Here is a 26,466-nt window from a genome sequence, read left to right as displayed (position 1 = left end):
ATGATGATAATACGGACCCCATAATTCAAACACATGTGGCTGATGTGGCACATATTAGGATTTTGCTATATTACATGCATAAGCTGTGCTAGGATTTGGGCATTGAGGAGTTTCTCAATGATCTTTTGGAACATAATAAACATCAAACAATATAAAGAAGATAAATTTGTCTATCAAGGATTATAAGGACTGGTAATATTTTGTGACTAGAAGATAGAATTTTTAAATATAGCTCAACAAACTATATGATTTAGGAAATCTTTATCTACTGAAACTTCTAGAAAAAGAGACACTATTTATACTCAGGCTTTTGGACTTGTTTTGATAACAAATGGGATGAAAGGCTTCATAGGATAAAGGATGCTTCTGAAATGCTAACACTGATCTGTATTTTTTCCTTTTATGTCTGCAGTTACCCTTCATAAGCTTTTCAAAGTGGAATATCAGAGTACTTCCATTCTTAAAAGTGAAATAAATTATTACAAAAATTAATTTCAGCTGGGATATAGCAAATTATTAGCATCAAATCATTTTACAGCTCAACTAACATGGGGAAAACTGTCACTAAACAAAAGGAATACTCCTTGTGAGTGTCAGCTTCATAGAAAGCTTTATTTTTAATTATTGAAAAAATAAACAACTGCAACAAAATTTTAATAGCTTACACCTTTTTTCAGCTGTGCTTACCTTCATTATAAAACAAAATATGTGCCCTGAAGGAAATAACTGCACAGACTCCTTTTGGGGTTCAGTTGATCTTGCTAGTTTCCTTCTGAATCTTTCCAGAGGTATAGGTAATAACACCCTCTGCACTCAGTGTCAACTAGTAAAGGCCAAGGTTTACTCAGCCACGGCCAGCTGATGTGCTGTTGGCTTGCAACCAGACACTAGACAGATCAGAAGGCTTATTCCAATTTAATTTGCTATTTTACTTATCCTTATGCTGCCCCTTTATCTTACAAATATTATACATTTATATTATGCACTTAGAAAAATAAGACAATGCTTACAGCTAGTTTATGACCTAATCTGACAAATAACCATCAATCCTGAGATGCAAAATAAATCACTTAAATAGGATTCTGTGTCATTGGTTTTTTCTGACCTAGTCTGGGGTGGAAACAGCAGAGACTGCCATTAGAAATTACTGTATTCAGTAATGCTTGCCAGTTCAGTAGATGATGGCAGTAATGCTGCATCAATGAACGTTTGGAGAAAAACTAATATACTGCATATAGGAAACTCCCCTATGCTCTCTAACTACATGAAAAATCAAAGAATTTCTTAAAAGTAAACTCAAGCATTGAAATCTGGCAGTCTTCTCTTTCCAAGATGTTTCTCTGTGTTCAATAGGGAATGATGACATCTGCAATTTGTTTGATTACTTCTTGTGATCATTTATTCAGTGCAAGATCTGGGCTTGATCATCTCCACATTGTTGTCCTATTCATGGGCTCAGACCATATTATCTGATATCATAGAACTCATCATTGTAAAATTAAAACTTCTGAAGACTTTGCAGTACTGTTTTGGCACTCTATCAGTATAACTCCTGCTGTCATCCTTCGTAGGAGACTTTAAGTAAGGTTATTGCTGAGGAAAAGCCTGCAGTGCTACAAGTTGAGTCATTAAGCTAAGTTCAAACCCTATGATTTGGCAAAGACCGTTTTGGATAAATAGGGCCAGTAAAGTTTTGGAGTCTCCTTTTAGGAACATATTCATCATGGGTCATATTGGAGTCTCCTTTTAGGAACATATTCATCATGGGTCATATTGTTCATCATAAACTGATGCATTTTTGGTACATTGATTTTAAAAATATATTTCTAGCCCTTCTGTATAAAAGGCTGCTAATGGCTTTCTGAGTTGACTCCAGAGAAACTCATAAAAAATTAGGTGCAGAATCAGATGCTCATTCATCCTTAGAGATTAATATATATTATTTTTCTAACAAATGTTCACATATCATATTATATGCTTACATGTCAATTTCTGCAAAACAGCAGATGTGGAGACAAAGAACATCTTCAAGATTATCTGTGTCTGAACCCTTTTAATTTGTCTGATTGCTTGAGCATAACAGAAGACAGAACCAACCTCATAAATTCCATTCTTTATATAGTTATACACTGATTCATTTAGAGGCTCTCTGTCGAAAACATCAGTCACCTCAGGACACAGCATCAACAGACAATTAATGTTACATTTAATGCCAGCTACTCATTAATGAAAACTAAACAGATGCAAGTGCTGTGATGCAAACACACTACTGTTTCTCAGATAGTTTAGGCACAACATGAAAGGTAAAGCTTATAATGCTTTTGTACTGCTACATTTCATTTGATCATCTTGGCCTACATGTAATGCCCACAGTAGTGCTTAATTTAAAAGATATTTACCTCTGATCCTTACATGATCAAATTAGAGAATATGCAAGAAACAATGAATATATTATGTAGACTATATGTACAACTCTGCTGTAACTAGAAATTTCTGCGTCCTCAGTTCTGCAAACACATAACTTACTCACAAGTTTCAGTGAAGCAACTGAGCAAAGAACAAGTTCAGTACTTTTCTTCTCAGTTGGGAGAAAAAGAAAAAAGGTGATTGCTACATTCCAACTGTGCTTCCTCTTCCTTTGTCAGAGACAGACTAATATTATTTAGGAAGAGGGACAATGCTGTGTGATTAAAACCAATCACACTGCAACAATGTCTGATAGACATCTAACATTAAATAATGTAGCAATAAAGTATAATAAAGTTTATTATCCAGCAACAAAATGATTGCCAAAAAAAAAACTTAAGAAAATTCACATACAACTGAAAAGAACAAAGTAAATTAAATTTATTTTCTCATATCAAGAATGTATCCAGCTCGAGTAGGAAGATTCTTTAGCCAGCCTGTCATGAGACTTTCAGCTGTTTTCACAGGTGTGGAGTAAAACACACGTTATAAATAGTATGCAAATAAAACAAGGCCAAGGGGATAATTTATCAGTTGATCAGTGGGTTGTTCCGGTGCTTAATTGATAAAAAGCAGGACAAACCAGGTTATAAAAGCAGCATAAAAGAACTGAAAACCTGTGGGCTTTCTTTGTTAAAAAAAAAATGTGGTCGCTCTTGTTTCTCATAGGTGCTGCCACTGTTTCTGCTCACCTGGAGGATGTTGCTTTTGATGGGTAAGAACAGACATCAAGTTTTATATTTGTACAATCCATTCGGCACGAGCAAAAGCCTTTAAATTGACTTACCTGTTTCAAATCCAATCTTTTTCCTCCCCTCTCAGGCAGAAAGTGTTTCGTGTGATTCTGCAGAATGATGAGCATGTGGAAATCATCAATTCCCTTGCCAGCAACATACAGGTAAAGAACCTGGGGAAAGGGCTATATTGCATTTGAATGGAACATTTCTCCTATTGTTCAACTTGCATATATCTTTTAAAGAAATTCATGCTACTGAATTAAAGACCTAGTCTTGATTCTATTCAAGTCAATTGGAATGTTTCTTCAGTAGAAGCAGGACAAGGTGATAAAGCTAGAGCTATGCAAATACATTCCAATACTTTCCTGGAAAGTCTGGTTAACCCAGTCTGAATATCAAAGCACCTACCAGACTTTATTAATAGATTAAGTTAATCTGAATTGCTATATTCAGTGTGGGGTACTGTCCAGAACGTATTAATAAAACATAGAAATTCCAGCTACCAGAACTTTTACCATTGTAGGCAAAATATTTTGGTCATGTAAATAATCAAAAAATCCATACTCCCAACAAACTGAACTTTTCTTTGGCCTCTAGTCTCTCCTGTCATCTTTTCTTCTCTGACTTTCCTTTAAAGTTTTCTTTCTCTCCCATCAAGCTGCATGTTTCTTACTGACCTTGATGTAGATATATGATGACACAACGACATGAGAAAAAACAATAAAGACAGCAAATGTGTTTTCAATATTTCTCTTCAGCTTTGATGTTGTAAAATAGCTGTTGATGAAAAAGACACCATTATCTGTAGAATGAAAGGATGATATTTTTAACGAAGTACAGATGTGGAAAACTATAATCAACAGGCTAATATAACATTCTGGAATAGTAATCTGCAGAAGAATACGCTAGTGGAATGGTGCTGCCAATATTAAGAGAATTAATATGCCATGCTTGCTTTTAGGTGTGTGGAATAAATGGATTGTTTATTTTCTTTTAAACCAAGAAAATGTCCTTGGACTATCATCACTATACAATGCAATCAGTCAGAGCTGATGTGGTGATATAACCTGCAATAGTCTTCACACTTGAAGAAGACACATACGTCATGAATATGCCCACTAGCCCCAGTTTCCCTTACAGTCATGAGATAAAAGGCTGAAAAGGCATTAGGCTGGTAAACCACCTTTGCTTTCATTGGCCTTTAATATGCTCTAATTCTCTAAATCCAGAAGCTAACTACACCAAAAACACATGAAATAGTAATAACACTGTTGTTTGTCCACTCTGAACTAAATGTCTTCTGCAGGCACAGGTTCCTCACACTAACTTTAGTGAACCAAGTCTTAAAAGCACTCTTATTGACAAGTCTTTCACGGCTGATTTATGTCAAGTATTCATGTAGTGTCTCTCTGCTACTGAGTCAGGAGTTCATTTCTGTCTAATATTTACAAGTTAAAAACCTCCAATGAAATTTGTACAAAGAATGAAAGAAGTTGTAAAGATAGTTATAATATTCATAAGACTGTATGCACTCAAGATACTGCAGAATACTTGGCATTTGTGGTACTGCCGCTGCCATCTCCTGAATTCTGCTGTATGAATTGCAGGGCCTAATAAAATCTTCTTAATCAGTTTTCAGTAAAAATTTAGGTGGATACTTCTGGTGAGAAAGGTCCATCAGTGTAACAGGATAGGAATGAAATTTAGCATATTAATCACAATCAATATCACCATCACACACACCCCTACCTGAAAATCACAGCCATACATATGTATTTATTTGTTCATGTGTACATTTGGCCTTCTTTCAGGTGGACTTTTGGCAGCCAGACTCTGTCACACTGGTAAGGCCAAAAATGGAAGTTGATTTCCGTGTCGAAGCTGACTTGTCTCTAGAGGTTGAAGATCTTTTGAAAGAAAGTGGAATAGAGTATAGGTAAGTTTGTTCTCACTGCAGTATTTTTAATAGAAGGAGATTAAACACTGGGGAAAACGTGTTTAATCTTTTCAAACTGGTCAGCTAATCACAAACTCCATCCCTCCTGTGGATGCCTCTCCTGGGCTCAGCTTTCCTATGGCAGTTCAAATGGACTGTAGCTGCTCTGTGTTAAACGGGTGAGATGAAATGTTGATAGATGTAAGAGACAGGAAGCAAAGGCTTTTACTACCAGGAATTTCCCAGAGGTGAAATCTCACTGCAGTATGCAAGGGTGGAGTACAGATGGGACAAGAAAGATTTCACACTTAATAGAAAACACAGCAAAGGTCTAGAAAGAGCGATAAAATACACCAAATAGGTTTGCGTTATAGTAACAGGGAACTGAAACCATAAAACAGTAAGTCCCAAGGGTGACCATGAGAGGCTCCCTACTGAGTTCTAAGCAACAGAATTATAGCTAAAGGGAAAAAAAACCACCCCAACTGGTAAAAAAGAAGACAATTGCCAGGTGAAGGGCCAAGGGATTGGGGAGAAGAGATTTCCAGGACAGCCTCAGGATTACTCAAGTCACACAGCAGTTCCAAGGCAAGGGTTTCTCCAATGGGAGCTCTTCATTGGCCTCAGTATTTCATAAGTATGCTACTTAGAAGTAAAAAAGCCCAGAGTTTCCATGACTGAATAAAACTGCAGCATAAGGGGAGGGAATAGACCATGCTGCCACATTACACATGCCTGAAAATAGAAGAATTGCAGTGAGTAGCACCTGTGGGAGAGTAAGGAGAAAAGAGAGGGACCAGGCAATTGCTTATACTTCATATCTTCAAATCACTATGCAATTAATTGAGGATAAGAAGATGACTTTGGGCTGGAGAAGGCCGGGGCTGCCTGTCTTCATTGTTCCTTTAGCTGCACCTGAGCTTTGCAAATTGGTTTGGCCCAGGTTGATTATCAGGCTTCTTCAATGTGTAATGGATATTCTGTCAACTTCATATACTCAGACACTAAAAGTCAGTGTTACTTGACCAAATTTTTGAGACTTGCTTTGGCTGGTCGGTTTTGTCTCTCAAACTCATAGTTGTTGCCACCAGACTAAACTCCTTCATTAGGCATCACACAATTCTCATTAAATATGACTTTTATGATCTATTAAACCCAAGGATAGTTAATCCCTAAACTTACTGGCCTCATGTCAACGATGTCCAATTTGGATGTTGCTGGGGAAACAGAATCTCAAAACATTCTAGAAGAAATAATTTTCAATAATGCTGTGGCCCACATACAGCACAAGAGTCCAATTTCAGTGGAATTTCCTCTTTGGCAAAGGAGGAGTTACTCTACGTGTGTTAGTTTTTCCTATAATATTTGTGAACTCCCTGAGGTCCACACACAAATCTTTTGATTGCAGCAAAGGCCATAATGTCTGGACGACATCCCTGACAAATTTGAGTGGTGTGTCCTTGCAACAATCCAAGCTGTTACAATTCTTTTGAAGTGCAGCTGCAGTGCCATGACATCATGTCAATGTTGTCATTTGCGCTGTTTGTTCTGAAGGCTGGTGGTGCCTCACAAACTGGCCTCCTGCTCTTCTATCCAAATCATAAATTATCAAGGACATATCCTGCATGAGTAAGATTTCCAAGAACATTAAGACAAGCACTGGAAAAACAAGAGGACTTCATTTTTTGATAGCCAAGGTTGAAATATAAGCAAAAGGTCCTCAAGAGTATGCCCAAAAATGAGCTGTGTCTTTGTGTCACCCCAGGGAAAGACAAACAGGACAGATCCAACCAATCCAAACAGGATGCTGGGGTTTTCTTGCCATTGTGTTCTCCTTTAATAGCCCACCTTACATGGAGTAAAGTAGATTGAAGGATGGATAATGCCACCTGCAACCGAGCTGTCAAACCACACATAAAATATAGAAGCTTGGTTTGACAGAGAATTTAATCAGGCAAACATCTCTGGGTTGCTGCACGTGTTACATTGCTGCAGACTAACTGTCCTCCTGTGCCATAAGTTCAGGAGAGGGCTCCGTTACTGTTGAAGCAGAGGCAATCTCACAACAACCCCATCTCTGGGGTGGTCAGCTCATTTCTTACGCTTGCTCTATCTCAGCACTGCCATTCTTCATAAAGCAAAGCATTGCTAGCCTGTAGGTTTGTTAGTATTGGAGTAAGTAGGCAGGTGCTAATTAGGAGAAAGCACTTGCTCCCTGATTATTCTCATGACAAGGTTGGGGTGGGAAGTAGGTTGAAACCTGAACCAAATCTATCTTATTTTCAAATGCAAAAGTCAGCCCCAACACACATTTCAATTCACAATCCATGCAGCCTCAATTCCAGCAAGACCCTGAAATGTTTACCTGGTACTTACTTTCCTACTAGCAAATTGTATGTTTCTCTTTACACTTTTCACGGTGCCTTATTGCAGGATTCTGATTGACAACCTCCAGGCTGCCCTGGATGCCCAGTTTGACAGCAAGGCTCGTACAGCCGGCCACAGCTATGAAAAGTACAACAGCTGGGAAAAGGTAAAGTCTAGATGTTTGCCACTTTATTAGCTCTGTATTTTAGCCTCTTTAGTCAAAATGGCTTCTGATATGCTTCCCACCTTCTCCCCTTTTCCTCTTCTGTTCCATCCATTAATAGGATAACTCCTTCTCTAAACTCTACTTCCTCTTCCTTATTGCTTATTACCAAGTTAATCCATATAACCCATTTCCCTACACCTATTTCCTCTACTTCTGCTCCCAATGCTGCAAGGAAACTCTGGCAGAAATCCAATGACCAGACTGACATTCTTCACTACTAGTTTGCTCTTTCCTTTTCACTGCTTCTCCCACCTCCTCTGTCAAGAAACCCCAATTCTAGCTCTTCATCCTCCACCATAAGCCCTCCCCTCCTCCCTCCATTTTTTACAGCCACACTCATTTTCCCAGCATATAATCTTGACCATGTGACTTTTCACATCTTTGCAATGGGTCCTTATCACCTGTTGCATCACAGTTCTTAAAAGTATGACAATCTCCCTCTCACATCTTTCCTTACAAAAATCTTTCATTTTTGTGCTGATCATTACCCACTAAGCACATGTTAAATTTTCAAGGAAGAAAATTTGTTTCCTCTCCATGTAATATCTATAGACCACACACAGAACTAACCAATTTTCTTCCAGCAGAACCCTACTAAAAATAGGTCTTCTTTTACAAAGGTGAAAATAAATTTAAAAGTAGAACAAAAGCTCTTCTGACTCTGCAAAAGTTACTGGCATGCAAAAACCCACGAACATCCATAATGCCAACTGTTATTTTACTATTCTCTTGCCATTTTATCTAGATCTGTCTGCTGGTTGCTGGCTTTTTCTCAGCTCATAGGTTGCTCTTTGGACATGAAACACGTTTTTGTGTGTATGCGACAAGTTTGTTGTGAGCTCCTGAAGGCACCCATAAAAAAGGGAATCTGCTCCAATATTAAGATAAGAAAGGCTGTTATTACTTACCTTAAATAATAAAGAGAATGAAGAAGAATTTCTTTCTTTTGTATCTGGCATTGGTGGATGGTTCCTACAAATCCCTGTCCAGCACTTCTGTCAGTAGTTCAAGAATGATGATGAATAAGAGAGCCATGAAAGTGAAAAACATTACAACATGTACAAGATTTAAAGTATTCGATCTACTTAGCTTAACAAGAAAAACATTTTTCTTTTGTTAAGAGAGTTTAAGGGCTGACAAGGTCATAACTATCTAGGGTTAGCATTCAAAGGGTTTAGTAATCCATCAGCCATACTCCAGTGATGAGTTTAGATAAATTCATACTAGAAAATCTTAATTCAGACATATAGCTCTAGTACATGTAGGAATTAATTCTCAGAAATATAAAAACAGTATTAAATATCAGGTCAAGTTAGATGCTCAGAAGGACCATTCTGGCTTGAAATCTGTGAATTAATTACTCTGGACCTGAGGACAGAGCCACCGGTAAATTTAACCTCCTTATTAAACAGATAGCTGCTTGGACTGCTGAAATTGCTGCTGAGAACCCAGGTCTTGTCTCCCGCAGTGTAATTGGGGAAACATACGAAGGACGGCCAATGTACCTTCTCAAAGTAAGTACTGTGATTTCTTAGTGCCAGATTTTTCCTGTATTAACCTCCACAAGATTATAATGTCTATTAAAACACTAATGATGTTAAGATAGTAACATACATTTTGCAGAAAATCTACTACATTTCATTCACTGCTACTATGATTTTTTCACCTAAGATTTTTTTTAAAAGGAGGCATAATGAATCAGCATGTCAGACATATAAATGTAAACACACTCCTGAGAACTATTTGAATGATCTACCTTTATGTTCTCTCCATCTGTTGTTTGTAAACTCATTTACTCTGAAAGGATCTATAAATGTCAATCTCTCTAGCAATAGGCAACAAATTTGTTTGTATCTTCATCTTATGTATTTTTTTGCCAAAACTCTTACAAATAAATAAAACATGATGACTTAAAGGAAAAAGGATAAAGATTAGTCACCCAAAAATTCATAAGCATTTAGAATAATGTATCAGTTGAGCAAACAAAATTAACTGTTAGAGACACTACAGGAAATAAATCAACAGTGCAGAATAATGAATTAATGGGGGAGAAAGATTATCTACATTGATAAGAAATTATTAAGAGTCTATTGTTTTAGCTTGAATATCATGGTCAGCTACAGCTGAGAGCACTCCACAGAACTCCATTTAATCAAGGAATGATATATCTGTATAGTTTGATTTTTTTTTTAGGTCAGCAAGTTGACTGACATGTTTCTGCATACAAATTATTCTGTTCACAACCTGGGGTTTTGTCATTTTTTTTCCTAGGTGGGAAAAAGCAGTCCAAATAAGAAGGCCATCTTTATGGATTGTGGTTTCCATGCAAGAGAATGGATATCCCCCGCTTTCTGCCAGTGGTTTGTGAAAGAAGTCAGTAAGCTTAAAGATGAAAATGTATTTTACAAAATGCAACTATGTTTAAGAAAATCTTTAAAGAGCTGACGCCACTGTAGACTGGCTTTTTACCTCTAAATACCTGTCTGCATATCCCTTCTCCCACCTCAGATGGTTAGGGTGTAATTACTTAAATCAGATATTAGAGGTTGAACCTATAATCTTTCAGCAGCATAAGACAACCTAAAAGCACGTGTAAGAGGTACTAACAACTACAAGGGTTACTTACATAGTCTATGAATTCCTTTTTGCATTTGTAGCCAGAGAAAGGTAAGAGACAAGCAAACAAGTCTAGTAACACTATAAACTCTAAAGAGTTATAAGGAGTAGGGAAATAAGGAAATTCAAGGGCACATCAGAAGGCATCCAAACATGTCAGAAGAGCTGTCTCTGTACAGCATCAGATGCAGCATTCCCTGCAACCAGCTTTACCCCATAACACAACAGAGATACTGGAGATCTACTCTCGGCTATGCACTGAGGAAGTATACACAAGAGAGGAGGAAGACTATAGATGAAGCTCCCTAAACATCCTTCAGGATGAAGGAAATGCATGTACATCCCTTTGAGCTGCCACTGCAAATGGTATAGAACAGTTTCTAAACCATGAAACCATATTCAGGAAAAAGCTGCACAGGTGAAATGAACTTCCCTTCAGACTGGGATACTTTAGACCTTGAATTAAACAATTTAATCTCCTTTATGTTTTCCTTTTCCTCATCACCAATATAAACAGGTGGGAGTTATATAAAATGCTGCACAGTCTTCCCTATAGAGAAGTATATTCCCCCCTCAGCGGGAATCAGCTTAGCAGAACAACTCATTGATTGAATCTCAAATTTTCTAAGAATTGCTGCTAGAATATTGAAAAAACCCAAACAAATCCAGAAGAAGCACCTGGGATTAAAATGCAAGTAAAGGAAAGCCAGAGTGCCAAGTGAGCTGTGCTGGCAGAGGCCTTGGTGGCAAGTATAATCTCAGTCTTATCAGAAAGCCCTGCGGTTTTTTGTAGGGAGCAGTGGAAATTGGAAGTGACATCTCAGTGGAGTCAATGGGAATGTGATTTCATTACCTCCTAATAAGGCTGCAGACATTATGTGCTATCATTTTTCTCTTAGCAATTCACGTCACTACAGCTGTCATTTTCACTGTCTGGTCACTTAATTCATGGGTGTGCCTGACACCAGCAGTGGCTCTGCTCAGTGGATCTGAGTGGGGATAGGCAGACATGCTCGAAAAGTGCAGTCCTCGGAGTGTTATCAGCAGTTCACTTGGCATTACTTCTAGACACCAAAGTTAAAAAAAAAAAACAAACCAAACCTAGAGAGAAACATGAGCAAGGTGGATTGTCATAGGTATCTCCAAAGAAAAACAGGCATAAAAAAACCAACACAGGAAACAGTAAATTCTAGTGATGTGAAACTGCTTTTCTAGATTCTACACCCAGCCTTCCCACTTTCTAGCTACAGGACAGTAGATGCCTTTCTCCATTGTATGTGTTTTCCTTTAAATCTGTGTAGAGTAAAGGAAACATGAGTGCAACATTCTACTTGGAACAAATTTCCATGATCATCTCATGCTTCTTTGACACCGAGATAAATCTGTGAACAAGCATACAAAGTGCTAGGCCATGAACAATCAGGATATACAGCTTTATGGCAAGAGTTCTTATGTTTGTTATTCAATGTATGTGTCGGGAAAACTGCAGGGAAACATCTGCCTCTCTATCAATATGTGCATCCACAGCTTTATGACTGGAAATGTCAAGGATATTCTTTGGAAATAGTCTCCATAATTTTAGTTATTGATGAAATTTCTCTGGGCAATAGATGTAAAAATGGGAATAAGGATTTTCCTTCTCACAGAAATTAATCCCAAACCTTTAAGATCACAGGATGTAGGGAGAACATATGGAGTCGAACTTTGCCCTGTCTTTAAACAAGAAGCTATTAGATAGAAATCTCTTTGCAGTGATTTATTATCCTGTTCAAAATCACCATTGCTTTACCATATAATTTATATACCAGAATGAGGTGGCTTTCTTACAGCAGTGCGGTTTGAGTCAATGTAAAACTTCTAAGTATTTTTAAAATCACAGAGCTGCCATCTCATATAGTGGAGTGACCTGGATGACTTTGTCTACCACATTTGTTAATTCCTGATCCAGACCAAGGCCTTTAAATACACATGGAAGATACAGACCTATGAAGGCATCATCAGCTTTTTCTGCTTTTCTCCAACTAGGCTGTTGAAACCTATGGAAAAGATACTGTCATGACCACACTTCTCAACAGCTTGGATTTCTATGTTTTGCCTGTTTTTAATATTGATGGTTACGTTTACACTTGGACAACTGTAAGTACATTCTTCTTTCTCAAAAAGACTATTGCTGGAAAAGCCAACTGTTAGAACTTCCCTTTAGTTTTGATCTATGCTTCACCCTTCTATTTCAGAATCGCACGTGGAGAAAGACACGCTCTAAAAATCCTGGTAGCTATTGCATTGGTACTGATCCCAACAGGAATTTTAATGCTGGCTGGTGCAGTAAGTGTCATCTAACAATCGCTGTAAGCAATCACAGAGAGGTGCAATAGCCAAGATGCTTAATAATAGATTTTTCCTATCTTGATGGCTGGTCCAAGTCAAGCTTAATTGAGAGCCGTTAGTACAGCATTGTGGAGTAGCTTATGTTCAATGTGGGGGGCAGGTTTGGGGAAAAAAAATACTTTAGTTACTAGCATCATCAATATTGCTACATCTATGAACATATGTGCACACAGATACACATGATTCTATGAGTTCAGAACACAAACCAAAAGTTTGGTTTCAGTTGGTTTCACTTCATGTACAGGGGTTTCTTTGCAGTGGTTCCCACTTGGCTGATTCCTGGAAGAGCCCTAAAAATTAGGGAGATATGCAAGGAGAGGATTATTAAGTACTGAAGCAAATCAATATCCCACATCACTTAGATAATACAGGGCTTTACATCAATGCTCATGTTCTTCCAGCTATGTACATAATACAGGGTATATTTATTTAATGCAATGTCATGTTGCCCAGTGTCTTAACTATGCAATAAAATAGTCTCTCCTATGATATGGCATGTGTCAGTAGGATTTCCAAGGCAGAAGATGGTGCAACATGATTCTCCTAATAGCCAACTTTTTCCATTAAATACTCATTAAATTCACCTTTCTTCCCAGTTGCTGGGGCCTCAAAAAACCCCTGTGATGCTACTTACTGTGGCTCTGCACCTGAGTCTGAAAAGGAGACCAAGGCTTTGGCTGATTTTGTTCGAGAACATGTTTCTACAATCAAGGCGTACTTGACAATTCACTCCTATTCCCAGATGCTACTGTTTCCTTATTCATATACTTACGAATTATCACCAGATTACAAGGAACTGGTAAGTCTCTTTGTAATTTTTGACATAATGAAAAGAATAAGTAAAACTCACCACTTGCTATTTATGTCCATTTAACTTCACGAAGTTTCTTTAACATCTGGAAAGAGTTTGTACTGCCAGTTTTTGAAAATCCTTCTGTGTTTCATAGTGAGAATGATGCCTTCAAGATAGCTTAAGCACAAGATAAACTCAAAAGCTTTGTTTAATTTCCACATACACAACAAATTTGCCACAAGGTCAGGTTTCTGTTCTATACAGCAACCCACTCCTTCTTCCAGACTCAAGAGATTGCTGTGTAAGTAGCTTTAACATAGTACACAGAAACATGCTCTGTAAGTCAAGCTAACAGCTCGATAGATTGTAGTAACTACGAAACGACTGAAGGGGTATCATCAACAGCAGGCAAGGATCTCTGTCTATCACCTCCTACTGAACCTTAGTTCTCACTGAAGTAAAGAGATGACACTCTTACTGATAAAGGTTCAGGACAAGGAGGCAGTTTTTGTCAAACTGAAAACAGATGGAAAGCAGACAAAGGCCACACCCTAACACCTAAGATATCAACAGTCTGGAATATATTTCTTTTAATCCTTAAAAACAGAGACAGGGGTTAAAACTATTAGATGTGAATAGAAGTTGTAAACATTTTGTAAGGCCAAAAATCAACAATCATGAATAATAAAATTACTTCAGTTCTCTGGCACATTAGCAATTAGAAGCTGTTGGCAAGGGAAACAACACAGCAAAACAAAACAAACAAATCTTGATTCCCTGTCTTTCCTGCACCCTGCCAAAAGTCCAAGGCAACCACGCTGTGTGTTGCTCTGCTGTGCACATCTGACAGATTTATGAGTGCTCCCAAATAGATGTCATGATTCTGAAGCACAAATAAAAAAATGGAGCCAACAGTGAAGTTTCTTGGTACAGTTTTTGTACTTTTTTTACAGTTTACAAGAGAGGATGAAATTAAGATCAAAATTTTGTTGACTTAATTTATATTCCAGAAATTTTTAATTGTAATCATTCCAGGGAACTGTAGTAATTTTTTCAGTTTTTACAAAAACTTCACATTTCACACATTGCATTTCAGTCTGGAGTAATAAAACCCAAAAAACCTTGAAGCTGCTTTGTTGTCAAGATCACAAAGTCCCCACATGTTAAAGATTTACATGACATTCTGCTCAATTTTTTGAATCAAGAGCAAACGTGATGAACTGTAACTAAAAATACAGCATATTTCTCACTATATTAAATGGAAAAAGTTAAAATGGACAGATCATCATTAAAACAATCCTTAACAATAAAAAAGAAACTAAATACTTTTCTAGGTTTTCAAATTTATTTTATCAAATTAAAATTTTACTTCAGCAATGTTCTATTCCAATACACAGTAAAATTTAATGAATCACCCATATACAAAGATTTTTCTGACATAAAGGACTATTGTGCTATTACCATTCAGCATAAAAAATAAGTAGCTCAGGAATGCAGGCTATGTATTTCTCTTCAACCATTTGATTTCATTTTGTAAGTTAGTTTTTCCAACATCACTTCATCCTATATTTTAAACCAGGCACGCTGATCCCAGAGGGAGTTCCATTATTTTCCACTACAAAGCAATCACAAATCTCACCACCGTGACAAGGTGACCTTATGAATGTTTTTCACGTCTTAATTAAGGGAAAATAGTTCCTCTACTGGTTATGCCAACAAAAAGACAGCAGGATCCCAGAGGTGTTTAACTTGTGCAGTATCTGATTTTAACAAGAGAAGACTTCTTGCCAAAAATCCTTCTTCTGGAGAATAAGATCAGAGTATCGCCCCATCAACATTGCCTGTAGCTGGGATAATTAAACAGAAAGGGGCTAATTCACTCCAATGTCAGTGAATTAAATAGAAAGACTGACTTCAACAGGTCAGGTTCGAAAGTGCAGCTTTTCAGGTTACTTCAATTAACTAAAACACATTCATTAAAGCTATGAGTAAAGAAAATTTAAGATTTTCAGTCTTGAAATGAGACAGCTACCAACAGAGGTATTATTTTGTATGCCAATTATTGTGTTTCATGTCTAAAAGTTCTGTCTAGATTAGAGTTTAGAGAAATGCTGAGGAATGAGAATCTCAACTTTAACAGAAATTGCTTAGGCAAACAAAAGGAACATAGATTAGTTTGCAAATTAGGCAAAATTTATAGTGCCATTATCTTATCTTAGATGCCATTTTTGCTCTGACAGATCTAATAAATCAAAGGAAATATAGTTGACATTTCTCATCTCTTCCAGTGAGCGATTGGACATGTGCTTAAACAAAAGCTCCCATGTCTGCTTATCATTAACAACATTTTGTTCCATTGTATTAAAGGTAGCATAATACCATGGGGCTTATGCTGCATTCCAGTGTCTGAGATACGGAAGGACACAAAAATTGAGCAATTTGAAATTGAAGACACTGAGTCTGCAGAAGAGAAAGATCTAGAGAATGCTTGTACCTTCATTTCCTGCAAATGTACTGAACAGTGTGTCCCTGGGCCTCAGAACACTGAGAATCCTAGACATTCTTTAGCTCTACTGTGTTGCTATAGCAAATCAGAACAACCTCAAACTTAATGTAACTTACTTTGAGTTGGGAATTAGAATTGTCCCTCAACCACCCTTGGCAGCAGGGTGTAAAACATGATGAAAGTGATGTATGTCCCCTCCTTTCCACAACTTTCCACTTTTCCCCTTATATGCAAGAAAAGCACTGAGGATCTCAATCCCAAAACTCACTGGGATCTTCCCTAAACTTCTCCCTTTATTCAGGGCTGTTGTTTTGGTTGTTGTTGCCATGTCCACCCCCCACTGGGGTGTTGCACAAAACTTTCACTGTTATCCAAACAATACTTGAACAACAAAAAGAAAAACACCCAAGGCAGAAAAATCTAGGTCAGGAATTTCTCAGAAGTTACACAATATTCTTGTGATGACACCCTGAAAGAAATATGTACTCCTTTTGGTGAATCACACTTTGCCTGCTTCATAATCCTCTTGATTCATTCTTTACTATTCCCTGGAGTGTTACCCTGTGCAAAGAATACACACTTGAATCCATCTCCTACAGAGAACAGAAGCATTAACTTTTCACAATTAAAAAACGTGCTTGGCAAGACCAGCATGTCCCCACATCCCAAAAATATTCTTTTCATCTTTATTTTACTGTTCACATATCTGTTGTGTTACAATAAAGAGCTATGCATTTAACCACACTTTTGATAAACAGTTCAGCCTGTATTTTTTATCAGTTCACATTTTAACCTTAGCTTCCTTTTAGGTCACCCTAGTATTTCCTCATTTTCAGCAGACAAATCTGGCTTTATTAATTCTTGTTTGTATTTGAATTGACTCTGAGCTATGATTTGATAAAGCAGAGGAATTTGCATCGTCTCCTTCCTTCCTTTCCAGCTTCAGTTCCATCTCTCTGTTAAACAACAAACTCAGCGCCAAATGCATGACTGCAGCCAGCTCATATTCATTGTCAGATTTGTATTTGTATATTTACAATTAGGCAGGCTGCAGAATATATTAATTTACAACCCAAGATAAATTTCTAGACACAGGATTTCAGTTTGTTTTATTTGAAAGTGTACTGGTCACCTTGATTACTGTTTAAGCTTACCCAAATGCACCTTCCATATTGGGTTGGTCTAGCATTTCATTTCCTCTTGAGTGCTTAAAATAGGGTACAGTAGAAAGTGGAGATACGCCCAGAGTCCGTGCAGCCTACAAGAAAAGTGAATTTCAAATATATTGCATGATTTTATGAATATCAGTCTGATTATTTAACCTGATGCCTGGGAGTAAAGTCTTTTCACTCCTGACTTTATATTCCTGAATGTGTTTAAGATATATGAAAACCTGTGGGTTAAGAATGTTTGAACAGTAAAAATCCCCCTATCTAAGACACTTGGATATACCAGTGAGGAATTGCAACCTATGCTACTGTTGTATCATCATCTGTGCTGTTAAAAATTCCTCTGATGGTACTACTTGTTCCAAGTAAATATTGGTAAAGTCAACTGATAAGCACAACAAACAGGGAAGCGGGAAGAAAAGCCGTATTTTGAATAGGGTGCACAGCTTCTCCACTGAGTTTGCCACAATATATGAACTACTCTGTACAGACAGTCTCACAACTGTGAAAAGGATGGTTTTAGTAGCAGCATCTTCCAGATGAAGCTCATGTAGGAATCTGGCTCAAAGACAAGAGCTTCCAACAGGTGTCAGGCACATTCACCTTAATTCAATCACACTGGAAAACCTCTCACCAGGGACTTATTTCTTAAGCACTCTGTGAGACTGCCACAGAGAAACAGGCTTGCAAAGAAAAAAGCATCATCACACTGAAGTCTTCCACTTGGCTGGGTTCCCTGGCCTCTTGGGGAGATGCTTAACAACAAGCAAGAGCAGAATAGTGAACTAAGTCACGCATCAGTCATGGACTCGTGAGGGGAGTCTGTTTTTACTGGCAAAACAAGAGCCCTCAGAAGTTTGGCTTCATTTGGCTAAAGATAACTTTGCAAATACCATATTCAGACTTTCATGACAAAGGAAGTTGAGGGTTGCTTAAGTAGCACGTAAGACTGAGGTGAAGTGAAAATACAGTTTTCAGCCTCAATCAAATCAGTTTGCAGTTCAGTGAGGAGAGAGAGCAAGAGGTCCAGTCAGCCAGTGAAAAGACTTCTCCAGATCTCTATTGGGCTGTGAGGGTGAAGGGAGTTGTCTGCATGCAGCAGCTGCATAATCAGCATCCTTGAAGTGTTTCCAAACAGCCACAATTTGCTGGCAAATCTAGTCTAATGCAAGAGTTAAATGAAGGAGATGCTCCCCAAAAAATTACCAGCTAATGCACAGAAGCCTGATAATTTCTCTTGTTAGTTCAGAACTCCAGATATGGAGAGAAAGGAAAGCCAGTAACATATCTTTCATGAAAAGCTAATAAAGGAGAACACAACTCTGCTGTCTCACGGGTCCATGCACCTTGTACACAAGAACAAGAAAAGTATTAGTAATTGCTGTGTAAACATAGATGGGTGATCAGTAGAGGAGTACAACCTTCTGCTGAAATGACCAGCTCTGCAAATTCAGCTGCTGAAAAGCCACTTCTGCTCCCAATTGCAAGGTATTAATTTGGAGTTATTTCTAGGACTTCAGGGCACCAGTTGTTTCTCTGCCACTATAACTCTCAGCAAAATTTTCCTTGCAAGAGAGGGATTCTTAACAGTAAAACAAACAAATCACAAACAAACCCCAACAATTCAGTTAATCCAGTTGTGGTAAAGAGGTCGAGAAAAATTACTCACCAGCAAAAAGTGTCCTCAAAGGTCAAAAAGATAGTGATGTTCCTCTCTGCAGCTGCACTCCAAGTAACTGGCAGACCTGAAAATCCAAACCACTTTTCAAAAGCTAAGTATCACTTCTCCTTTTGGAAAGTACTACAGATTATTTATATATCTCTGCATAAATCACCATGTTGTTTCCTTTTCAGGATAGTTTTGAGTAACTGTGCTATTTAACAAAAAAAAAAAGAAAATAATTCCTCATATTTTGTACTTGTGCTCACAAATATTTACTTAATTTTTAGTATTCCTGCTGATTGTTGTTTATCCTTGTTGTTATATTGTTGTTGTTGTTATTATTATGGTGACTTTAATTCCTATAAAGCTGGGGGGTTACCTTTAGGATTTGGACTACAAATCTGTTAGGAAAGCCAATGGTAGAGAACAAAAGGGAAAAAAAATAGATATCAAAACTTCTGATAAAGCTTCATTTCATGATGAAATCTTAAGTGCTCAGTCATGTTTTCACTTAGAGTCATTTAAAATACCACATTGATCTCCAGTCTGGAGAGCTCGAAGAAGTTGTTTATTTGGATTCCAGGCTCTTAACAGTTGGAAATCGCAGCTGCTCTTTTTACAAATCTCCCTTTTAACAATTTCCTCACCAATAATAAAAACTCCCTCAGGTAAGATTTCCTGACATACTTATTTTGGTATCTCTTCTGGTATGATTTAAAGGCATCATTTGGTAGCTGAGTGAAAGGAATGCCCCATTCTTCCCAAAGAGCAGCTCTGCTGTTCTATTGCCCTATCATGCAATTTACTAAAGAGGAAGCAAATGCTAGTTACCAATAGATCTATCCATAATATCAGACTATCCTTACAAATTTAATTTCCACTTTGCATATATTTGAAAGCAGGAAGACAACAGTTTACATTTAAAATTCATTTACTATTGAGAGATTTGACTCAATCGCAGCTGCTGATTAAATGTATATATTTTTATAAACAAAAGGTGACTGAAGTAAACTTGGTATCACTACCAGCCAGTAGTCTCCAACCTCTACAATTCCATCAACGTGTGCTGAAAACTATTACAGATTTTAGAAAAAACAGTTTGCTAATGGATTAAAAAAAAAAAAAAAATCAACAAAACAGAAAAAAACCCCAATACTGTAGAGAGCGCAGCTACCCCAATTGCTCTGAATCCAGGACTGTGAAATGCAAAGTAAACATTCTTCCTGCAATTGCTTGTGTCTGGACAACAGAGAGGCTAGAAACCCAACCCCACATTCAGGCACAGCCAGTGCTATAGGTGGAAGAAGAAGCGTCAAACACTATTTGGTCTGCATTGTTTAAATATTCTTAATGTGGTAAATGACCACAAACGCCTACAGCAAACTCCCATAATTCTAGGATGTTCAAAATCCAACATTTGGGAGTGAGATAACACAACTCTGTAATAAAGTAGGCTGCCTTTGCTTATGCAAACATATTTTGACACCATTTTGCACCAGCTGAGAAAGATCTCTCACTTAACTAAGATTTTCTTAGTTAAATTGTCCAGTATGCCATTTCAAGCAATTCACAGGAGCGCTTGAAGCATAAGGATGAACAAAGAATTATTTCCAATATATCTTTCACTGGGAAGTAAGCCAGAGTATAATCTACAGAGCAAGGGGCTAGAGGAAATTCCAGGAATAGTACATCACTCAGGTGCAAGTTATAAAGAAAGATATGGCAACTCATTGCTTATTCTTATATTGAACATCTGCTTTCAAAAATCATTCATATCTAGTGATGGCTTTCATGTTTTATTACGAATTTGCTGTATAATGAAGACCTGGAAAACCCACACGTTCCGAAGAAAAGTCTGTAATTTTCCTTAATACAAACATACAAATCTTCAGAGTACTATTGATAGGTCTAATCCAAGCCTCGCTGAAATCAGTGGGAGTTGGAACGAGTCTCTCTGTGCACAGGAAATTAATTGAAATTAATGAGACTACACATATGGTTCCAAGGTAATTTATGCCTTTTTCTGGCTGTTAATACTTAGAAGACCTTAATCTGCTTCCAGTTGTATCACTGTTCAACTCCACTGACTAAGCTGACTTTCCTTTGAATTTATTGCTGCATGAGAAGAAGGAAAAGAAAGGCTGTTGTATGTTTGCAATTTACTGTGCCATGTTACCACTCCTCTCTAAGATTCTCTTATCTCTAAATAAGATTCTTTATTCAGTTTTAATCTTGTACAAGTTTCTTCTAAGTATAGAAAATCCTGTTACCTGTTTTCTTACCTACCCAAATAATACTGGAGTACACAGCAGGCTGTACATCATTGGCATAATACACAGACTGGACTGCGCTCCATTAAAGCTTGGAGAACGAGCTCTACTGATTCTGAGACATGAACAAGAGTTTTCAAAGAAAAACTTCTCAAGTATGGCTTTCCAGTTTATTCAACAATGTATTCGCTTAGATTCACTCAGAAAGCTTCTGAAAATCTGCATTTATCATTCTTCTTTTCCTACAGAATGCCCTTGCTGAAGCTGCATCCAAACAGCTGGCCAGTTTGCATAATACCAAATATACATACGGCCCAGGAGCTAAAACAATCTGTAAGTACTGGCCTAAACATGCTAGCTGTCTATATTCCGTGCTACCAAGACCATCAAATGCAATTTTCTAGTGATCCTTGTTCCCCTTCCTTAGTTCCCTTATTTCTTCACATACATGTACTCAGAAATATATATGGAATCTGTCATTTCTAAGATAGAGGATGATCTATTCCTTAAGTATCCCACGGAGTGTGTGACCCCTTGGAAGGCAGAATGATGTGGTAAAGGGTTTAGGAATCCACGTGCATAGCATGAATTCCCAAATTGTACACAGCTTAGATTCAAACAGAAAAATCTCAACCTGAGATTTTCTACATTTCTAGTATCTCAAAGGGAATGATGTGAATACTAAAGAATGGCTTCGAACATTCTAGCAACACAGATGATTATTTCTTTTACTTTGCATTACAGTCTGAGAAATGTACTAACTACAATTCCAGTCTTCTCTCCTTCTTGGAAATTCAGCTGTCATGATATGTCCTTTGCAGTGTCAAAAGCTAAATTGAGAGTGCCAAATCTAGATCTCTACAACTTCAATATCTCCTATATTAAAGATCTCTTAATTTACTTAAACATGGAAATTAATCTCTTTTCCCTATTTCTCTTTCCTTAAATACTTTTTTTTAAAAAAAAGAAAAAAGAAAAACACTTTAAAGGACAGTTTCTCCCAATTTTTAGAATATTTATGTAGCTTTTTCCTTTAAAAACATTTCAGTGATGCTTAGCAATTATGGAGGCTCCTTGCTTAGCAAAAGAGACTATCTTCATTATGCCAAAGTACTGGAAAAGGAGGGTACCACTTGTCCAGAAGAAAAAGATAGAGCTGATATTCCAGATCTGCAATTCTTTCAGATCTGTATGAACCTCAAGAAGCTACCCAATTGGAGGGTGTTTGCTTCTGCTACGAAATCTTTCTAAACAACCCCATGCAAACATGCCATTTTGTTCCTTAGACATTCTTAACACAGTCGCCCCACAATATTTACAAGGTGGGAGCAGTTTAGCTTGTTTACATTTGCTTGCAAGCATCCGCTGGAACAAAACTCACAAATGGCCTAAAACTACAAAGAAGAATTCCATAAAGAGGATAAATCAATCAATTCACTGAACAGTCCTTTTTATCTGCCCCTTCTGCATTTCTGGCTATGTGACTCAACTCCAAAGTACATCACATTTCAATGCATAGCCATACTTTTCCAGTTAAGCTTTATTGTATTTCTTGATTAACAGATCTTGCTGCAGGGGGCTCTGATGACTGGGCTTACGATCAAGGCATCAAGTACTCTTTCACTTTTGAGCTCCGAGACACTGGCAGATATGGTTTTCTTCTCCCTGAATCTCAGATAAAGCCAACCTGTGATGAAACTATGCTTGCTGTTAAATATATTGCCAATTATGTTCTTGAACACTTGTATTAGATCACTGTTAGAAAACTATTAAAGCAAGTTTTATTCAAAGATGCCTTCTTTTTTACTCTTCTCTAACAATAGGTTTTCATTTTTCTTTACTTAATGTTCCTAGTCATATCCTTAGAGCATCATAGGTCAATAAAACCATAAGTTTGTCAAGAGGAAATACATTATTCATTAAGGCAACTGATACAGTCAGAGGAGTCTAAAAACGAAGGGCACCAGAAGCTTAATCAACTTATGGTAAAGGTTTCCTTAATGATTAAAATTATCGTAGTTTAATCCAGAGCAGATGGGCAGAGCATTAGAACTTACGCAGCCTGAATGCTTAACAGAATGAAACCAGCTAGGTGATTCATATAAACACGCTTTCATCCAACCATTCATCACCTTAATGGCAACAGTAGCAAGGAAAAGTTCACGTCATACACTTCTTAAAATGGTGTTAACTGTCATATGCTCTTCTGAATTTTCTCAAAACTCACCCTGGACCTGCCTTTTCATTGAAAGACAGTTTGGATCTGAGGTCACTGCCAGTCGATCTAAACTTGGTGCTGAAGCTTATAATTACTATTAAAGACCAAGATTTGATACAATCATGCTATAAAATACCCTGCACTTAAGGCTCTCATGCTCACTGCAGTACCATTTGTCAAAATATTCCGAGTCCCCATACTTCTTGAGGCCCCACATGTTCCTACTGTCATGAGCGGAAGAATTGTAAAGAGGCATGAAGACTGAGTCAGGTGATAAATGATAAACTGTTCCTTTTATGAGAAGCTGTAAAGAATTATCCCCTTCCGATCGATTTTCTCTACAGGTAATGTAGGTTTGATTGGTTCAGAGTGGGTGAGAGTGATAAATAGCCACTCTGGGCAGCTTCCTTAGGCAGCTGCAGAAAATGTGTTTGGCATTTATTAATGCTGTTTAGAGTTTGGCTAATGTGGGAAAGGCTCTGCAGAAAGATGACGAAAAACCTTATGTCAACACAGAACCTGGCTCACCTCCCTGCCATGGCTGGAAGCTCTGAACAGAGACTTCCACTGTCCATGATGCTCCTGGAATTAACATTCTTTCTGGCGGGTCCATAGCCGATGCACACAAAACATCCCATGAAACGCATCTTAACAGAGAAAATGGTTTTCCCAAGAAAATCACCAAATTCAAACCTGCCACGAACTGCCTCTTCTCTGTAGAGGGAAACAGAAAGATAGGGTCCGATTTCAAATGACATTTTCATTTACATGTTTAGAAAAACAGAAGGAACACAACCACTAGACCACTCCAATTAGCCCAGCAGCACTCGGGTTAAACTAGTCCCCACACACAACTGATCCATCTGGTTTTGATCACTGATGAAACTGGACCCATGTGTGAAAGTAGCATTTACCAGGAAAAAGAAATATCATTCTGTTTTGCAACAGAAGTAGCGGGAAGGATAATCAACATTACTAAAAATAGCACAGGATGCAAGTAGAACATACTGGCCAGAGCCAAACATGTCACAAAGGGAAGAAAAATAAACTACTCAGAATATAAAATATTTTGGCTAACTTTAACTAAGTATTAACAACTACCCAGCTACTATCCTGACTATAACTGCATTGTTTGGGAAGATAGCATAGGCCTTACACCATCTGCAAGGTGAATTGTTGATACTCAGCACCATTCATTACCAGGAAGGCTCTTTGTAGGACTGCAGGCAACAAAACACATCATTACAAATACTGTTGAGGGGTAGGTAACACTCAGTACCTCAAATAGTGTTAGGGATACCACAGTTAGTTAACTTTACACCATGACTCCGAGGCAGGATATGACACATATGGGGTAGCTCTGACATCCACAAAGTCAAATCCCAGCAAGGCAGTGACATGCAGCTCCTCTGTGCCTCCTCCACAGAAGGCACTCACTAACACCTCTGGTCCAATTACGTAGACGCACAGAAGAGTAATTAAATGTGATACATCATCCATGAAGCCTGGAACATAAAGAATATATGGGAGAAATTTAAGCAGGAAAGGACATTCTGCTAACAGGTAAGCTTTTAGGGCAGAGACAGTGGAAGAAAACATGGAGAGGAAGCAAAGGTTCAGCAACGTGTCCCAGTGCCTCAAATTTCAGCGTTGCTTTCAAAAAACATAGAAAACCCATATGCAAAACTGATTGACAATATATTTTTCAAGATGCCATTGTAGTTATTTGAAGCCAATTCCTCAGATATAAAAATAGTTCTTACGGAGAACCAAGAGAGACTTGGGAAAAGAAATAAAAACATATTATACGGATAACAGAGGTAGATTTTGGTATTTTTAAAATGTGGACTTTTTCAATAAACTTAAAGAAAAAATTCCAGTGTTTTCCAAACTGAATCTTCTTCTCACTTTCTAACACCAAATAAATGCATAAGGGAATAGTAAACACTTCACCAATGCTAAAATATAAATAGGGCCCATCTCACAAACAATCTGTGGTTCTGATTTTTCTTTAATTGCACACTTTAAGCTGAGTTTTTACTGTCAATACTATAAGCCCACAGTGCAATTTCATAGCATATAAGAATATTTTTACCATAATCACATTTATTAAAAAAAGCCATGAAAAAACAGGGAAGTAACTCTGCATCCCTGACATACCTGGGAGTTCTGTCAAGGATGGAAGACTTGCAAAGAAATACCTGTAATGTACACTCAGAGAGGGAAGGCTGCAGTGTCCTGGGCTGCACTAGGCAGAGTGGTGCCAGTGGATCAAGGGAGGTGTCCTTCCCCTCCACCCAGCCCTGGTGATGCTAAATCTGGAGTCCTGGGTCAGTCCAGTGCTGTGCTTCCCAGTACAAAAGACACGCTGAAGAGAGTTCAGTGATGACATAGAGATGATTGAGGGACTGGAGAATCTGTCATACAAGGAGAGGCTGAGAGCTGGAACTGTTCACCCTGGAGAAGTGAAGGCTTGTGAGTATCTTATCTATGTGAATAAATACCTGATGTGAGGGCATAAAGACAACAGAACCCGGCTCTTCTCAGTACTGCTCAGTGACAGGACAAGAAGTAATGAGCACAAACTGAAGTGCAGGAAATTCCATGTGAAGACAAGACAAGACATTTTTACTGTATGGGTGCCCAAACACTAGAATAGGTTGCCCAGAGGCGTTGTGGTGTCTCCACCCTTGGAGATGTTCAAAACTTGACACAAGCCTAGGCAACCTACTTCAGGTGACCCCTGCTTTGAGCGAGGGGTTCAACTGGATGGTTTTGAATGGTCCCAAACAACCTTAACTGTTCTATGATCCTGTGAAATTAATCTCCACCTGATGCAGGTCAAGCAAGGACTGAGATGAACAGTTTCAGCTTTTCCTATTTGATTTATACTGTTCCTTTAATTAAATAAATGGAAAGGGAGCATTCTGCTTTCTGACTTAAGAATCATGTCAGAAAGCTGTCATCTTTCCCATATTAAGCTGTTGTTTTGCTAAGTACATTCAAATAGTCAATTCATTTCAGTGCTCCAAAACTCAAAAGAGATTAAGAACTGATGAAGTGTTTTAAAGACAATGTCCTGTCCACATGCCAGGTCTCACAGAGTGACAC

The 26,466-nt window shown here is 37.8% G+C and overlaps 1 protein-coding gene and 2 long non-coding RNA genes across 3 annotated transcripts; 1 reads left to right on the top strand and 2 right to left on the bottom strand.

Moving 5' to 3' along the window:
* Window positions 1-786: 786 nt before the first annotated feature.
* LOC138724958 (uncharacterized) lies at window positions 787-3,408 on the bottom strand. Its single transcript, XR_011338148.1, has 3 exons — window positions 3,254-3,408; window positions 2,527-2,652; window positions 787-887 (listed from the first exon to the last, which is right to left on the bottom strand). It is a non-coding gene; the product is annotated as an uncharacterized lncRNA (long non-coding RNA).
* CPB1 (carboxypeptidase B1) lies at window positions 3,069-23,115 on the top strand. Its single transcript, XM_069865390.1, has 11 exons — window positions 3,069-3,181; window positions 3,289-3,364; window positions 5,015-5,139; window positions 7,573-7,672; window positions 9,145-9,246; window positions 10,004-10,105; window positions 12,374-12,484; window positions 12,583-12,673; window positions 13,333-13,535; window positions 21,386-21,470; window positions 22,701-23,115. The coding sequence occupies exons 1-11, from the start codon at window positions 3,111-3,113 to the stop codon at window positions 22,886-22,888; spliced, it is 1,254 nt and encodes a 417-aa protein (XP_069721491.1). The 5' UTR covers window positions 3,069-3,110; the 3' UTR covers window positions 22,889-23,115.
* On the bottom strand, window positions 14,114-17,369 carry LOC138724957 (uncharacterized). The gene is made up of 2 exons (XR_011338147.1): window positions 16,152-17,369; window positions 14,114-15,376 (listed from the first exon to the last, which is right to left on the bottom strand). It is a non-coding gene; the product is annotated as an uncharacterized lncRNA (long non-coding RNA).
* Window positions 23,116-26,466: the final 3,351 nt, after the last annotated feature.

This window comes from Phaenicophaeus curvirostris, chromosome 10 (genome assembly GCF_032191515.1).
Source record: "Phaenicophaeus curvirostris isolate KB17595 chromosome 10, BPBGC_Pcur_1.0, whole genome shotgun sequence".
In the NCBI taxonomy this organism is placed as follows: domain Eukaryota; kingdom Metazoa; phylum Chordata; class Aves; order Cuculiformes; family Cuculidae; genus Phaenicophaeus; species Phaenicophaeus curvirostris.
This window is presented reverse-complemented; position numbering and strand designations above follow the sequence as displayed.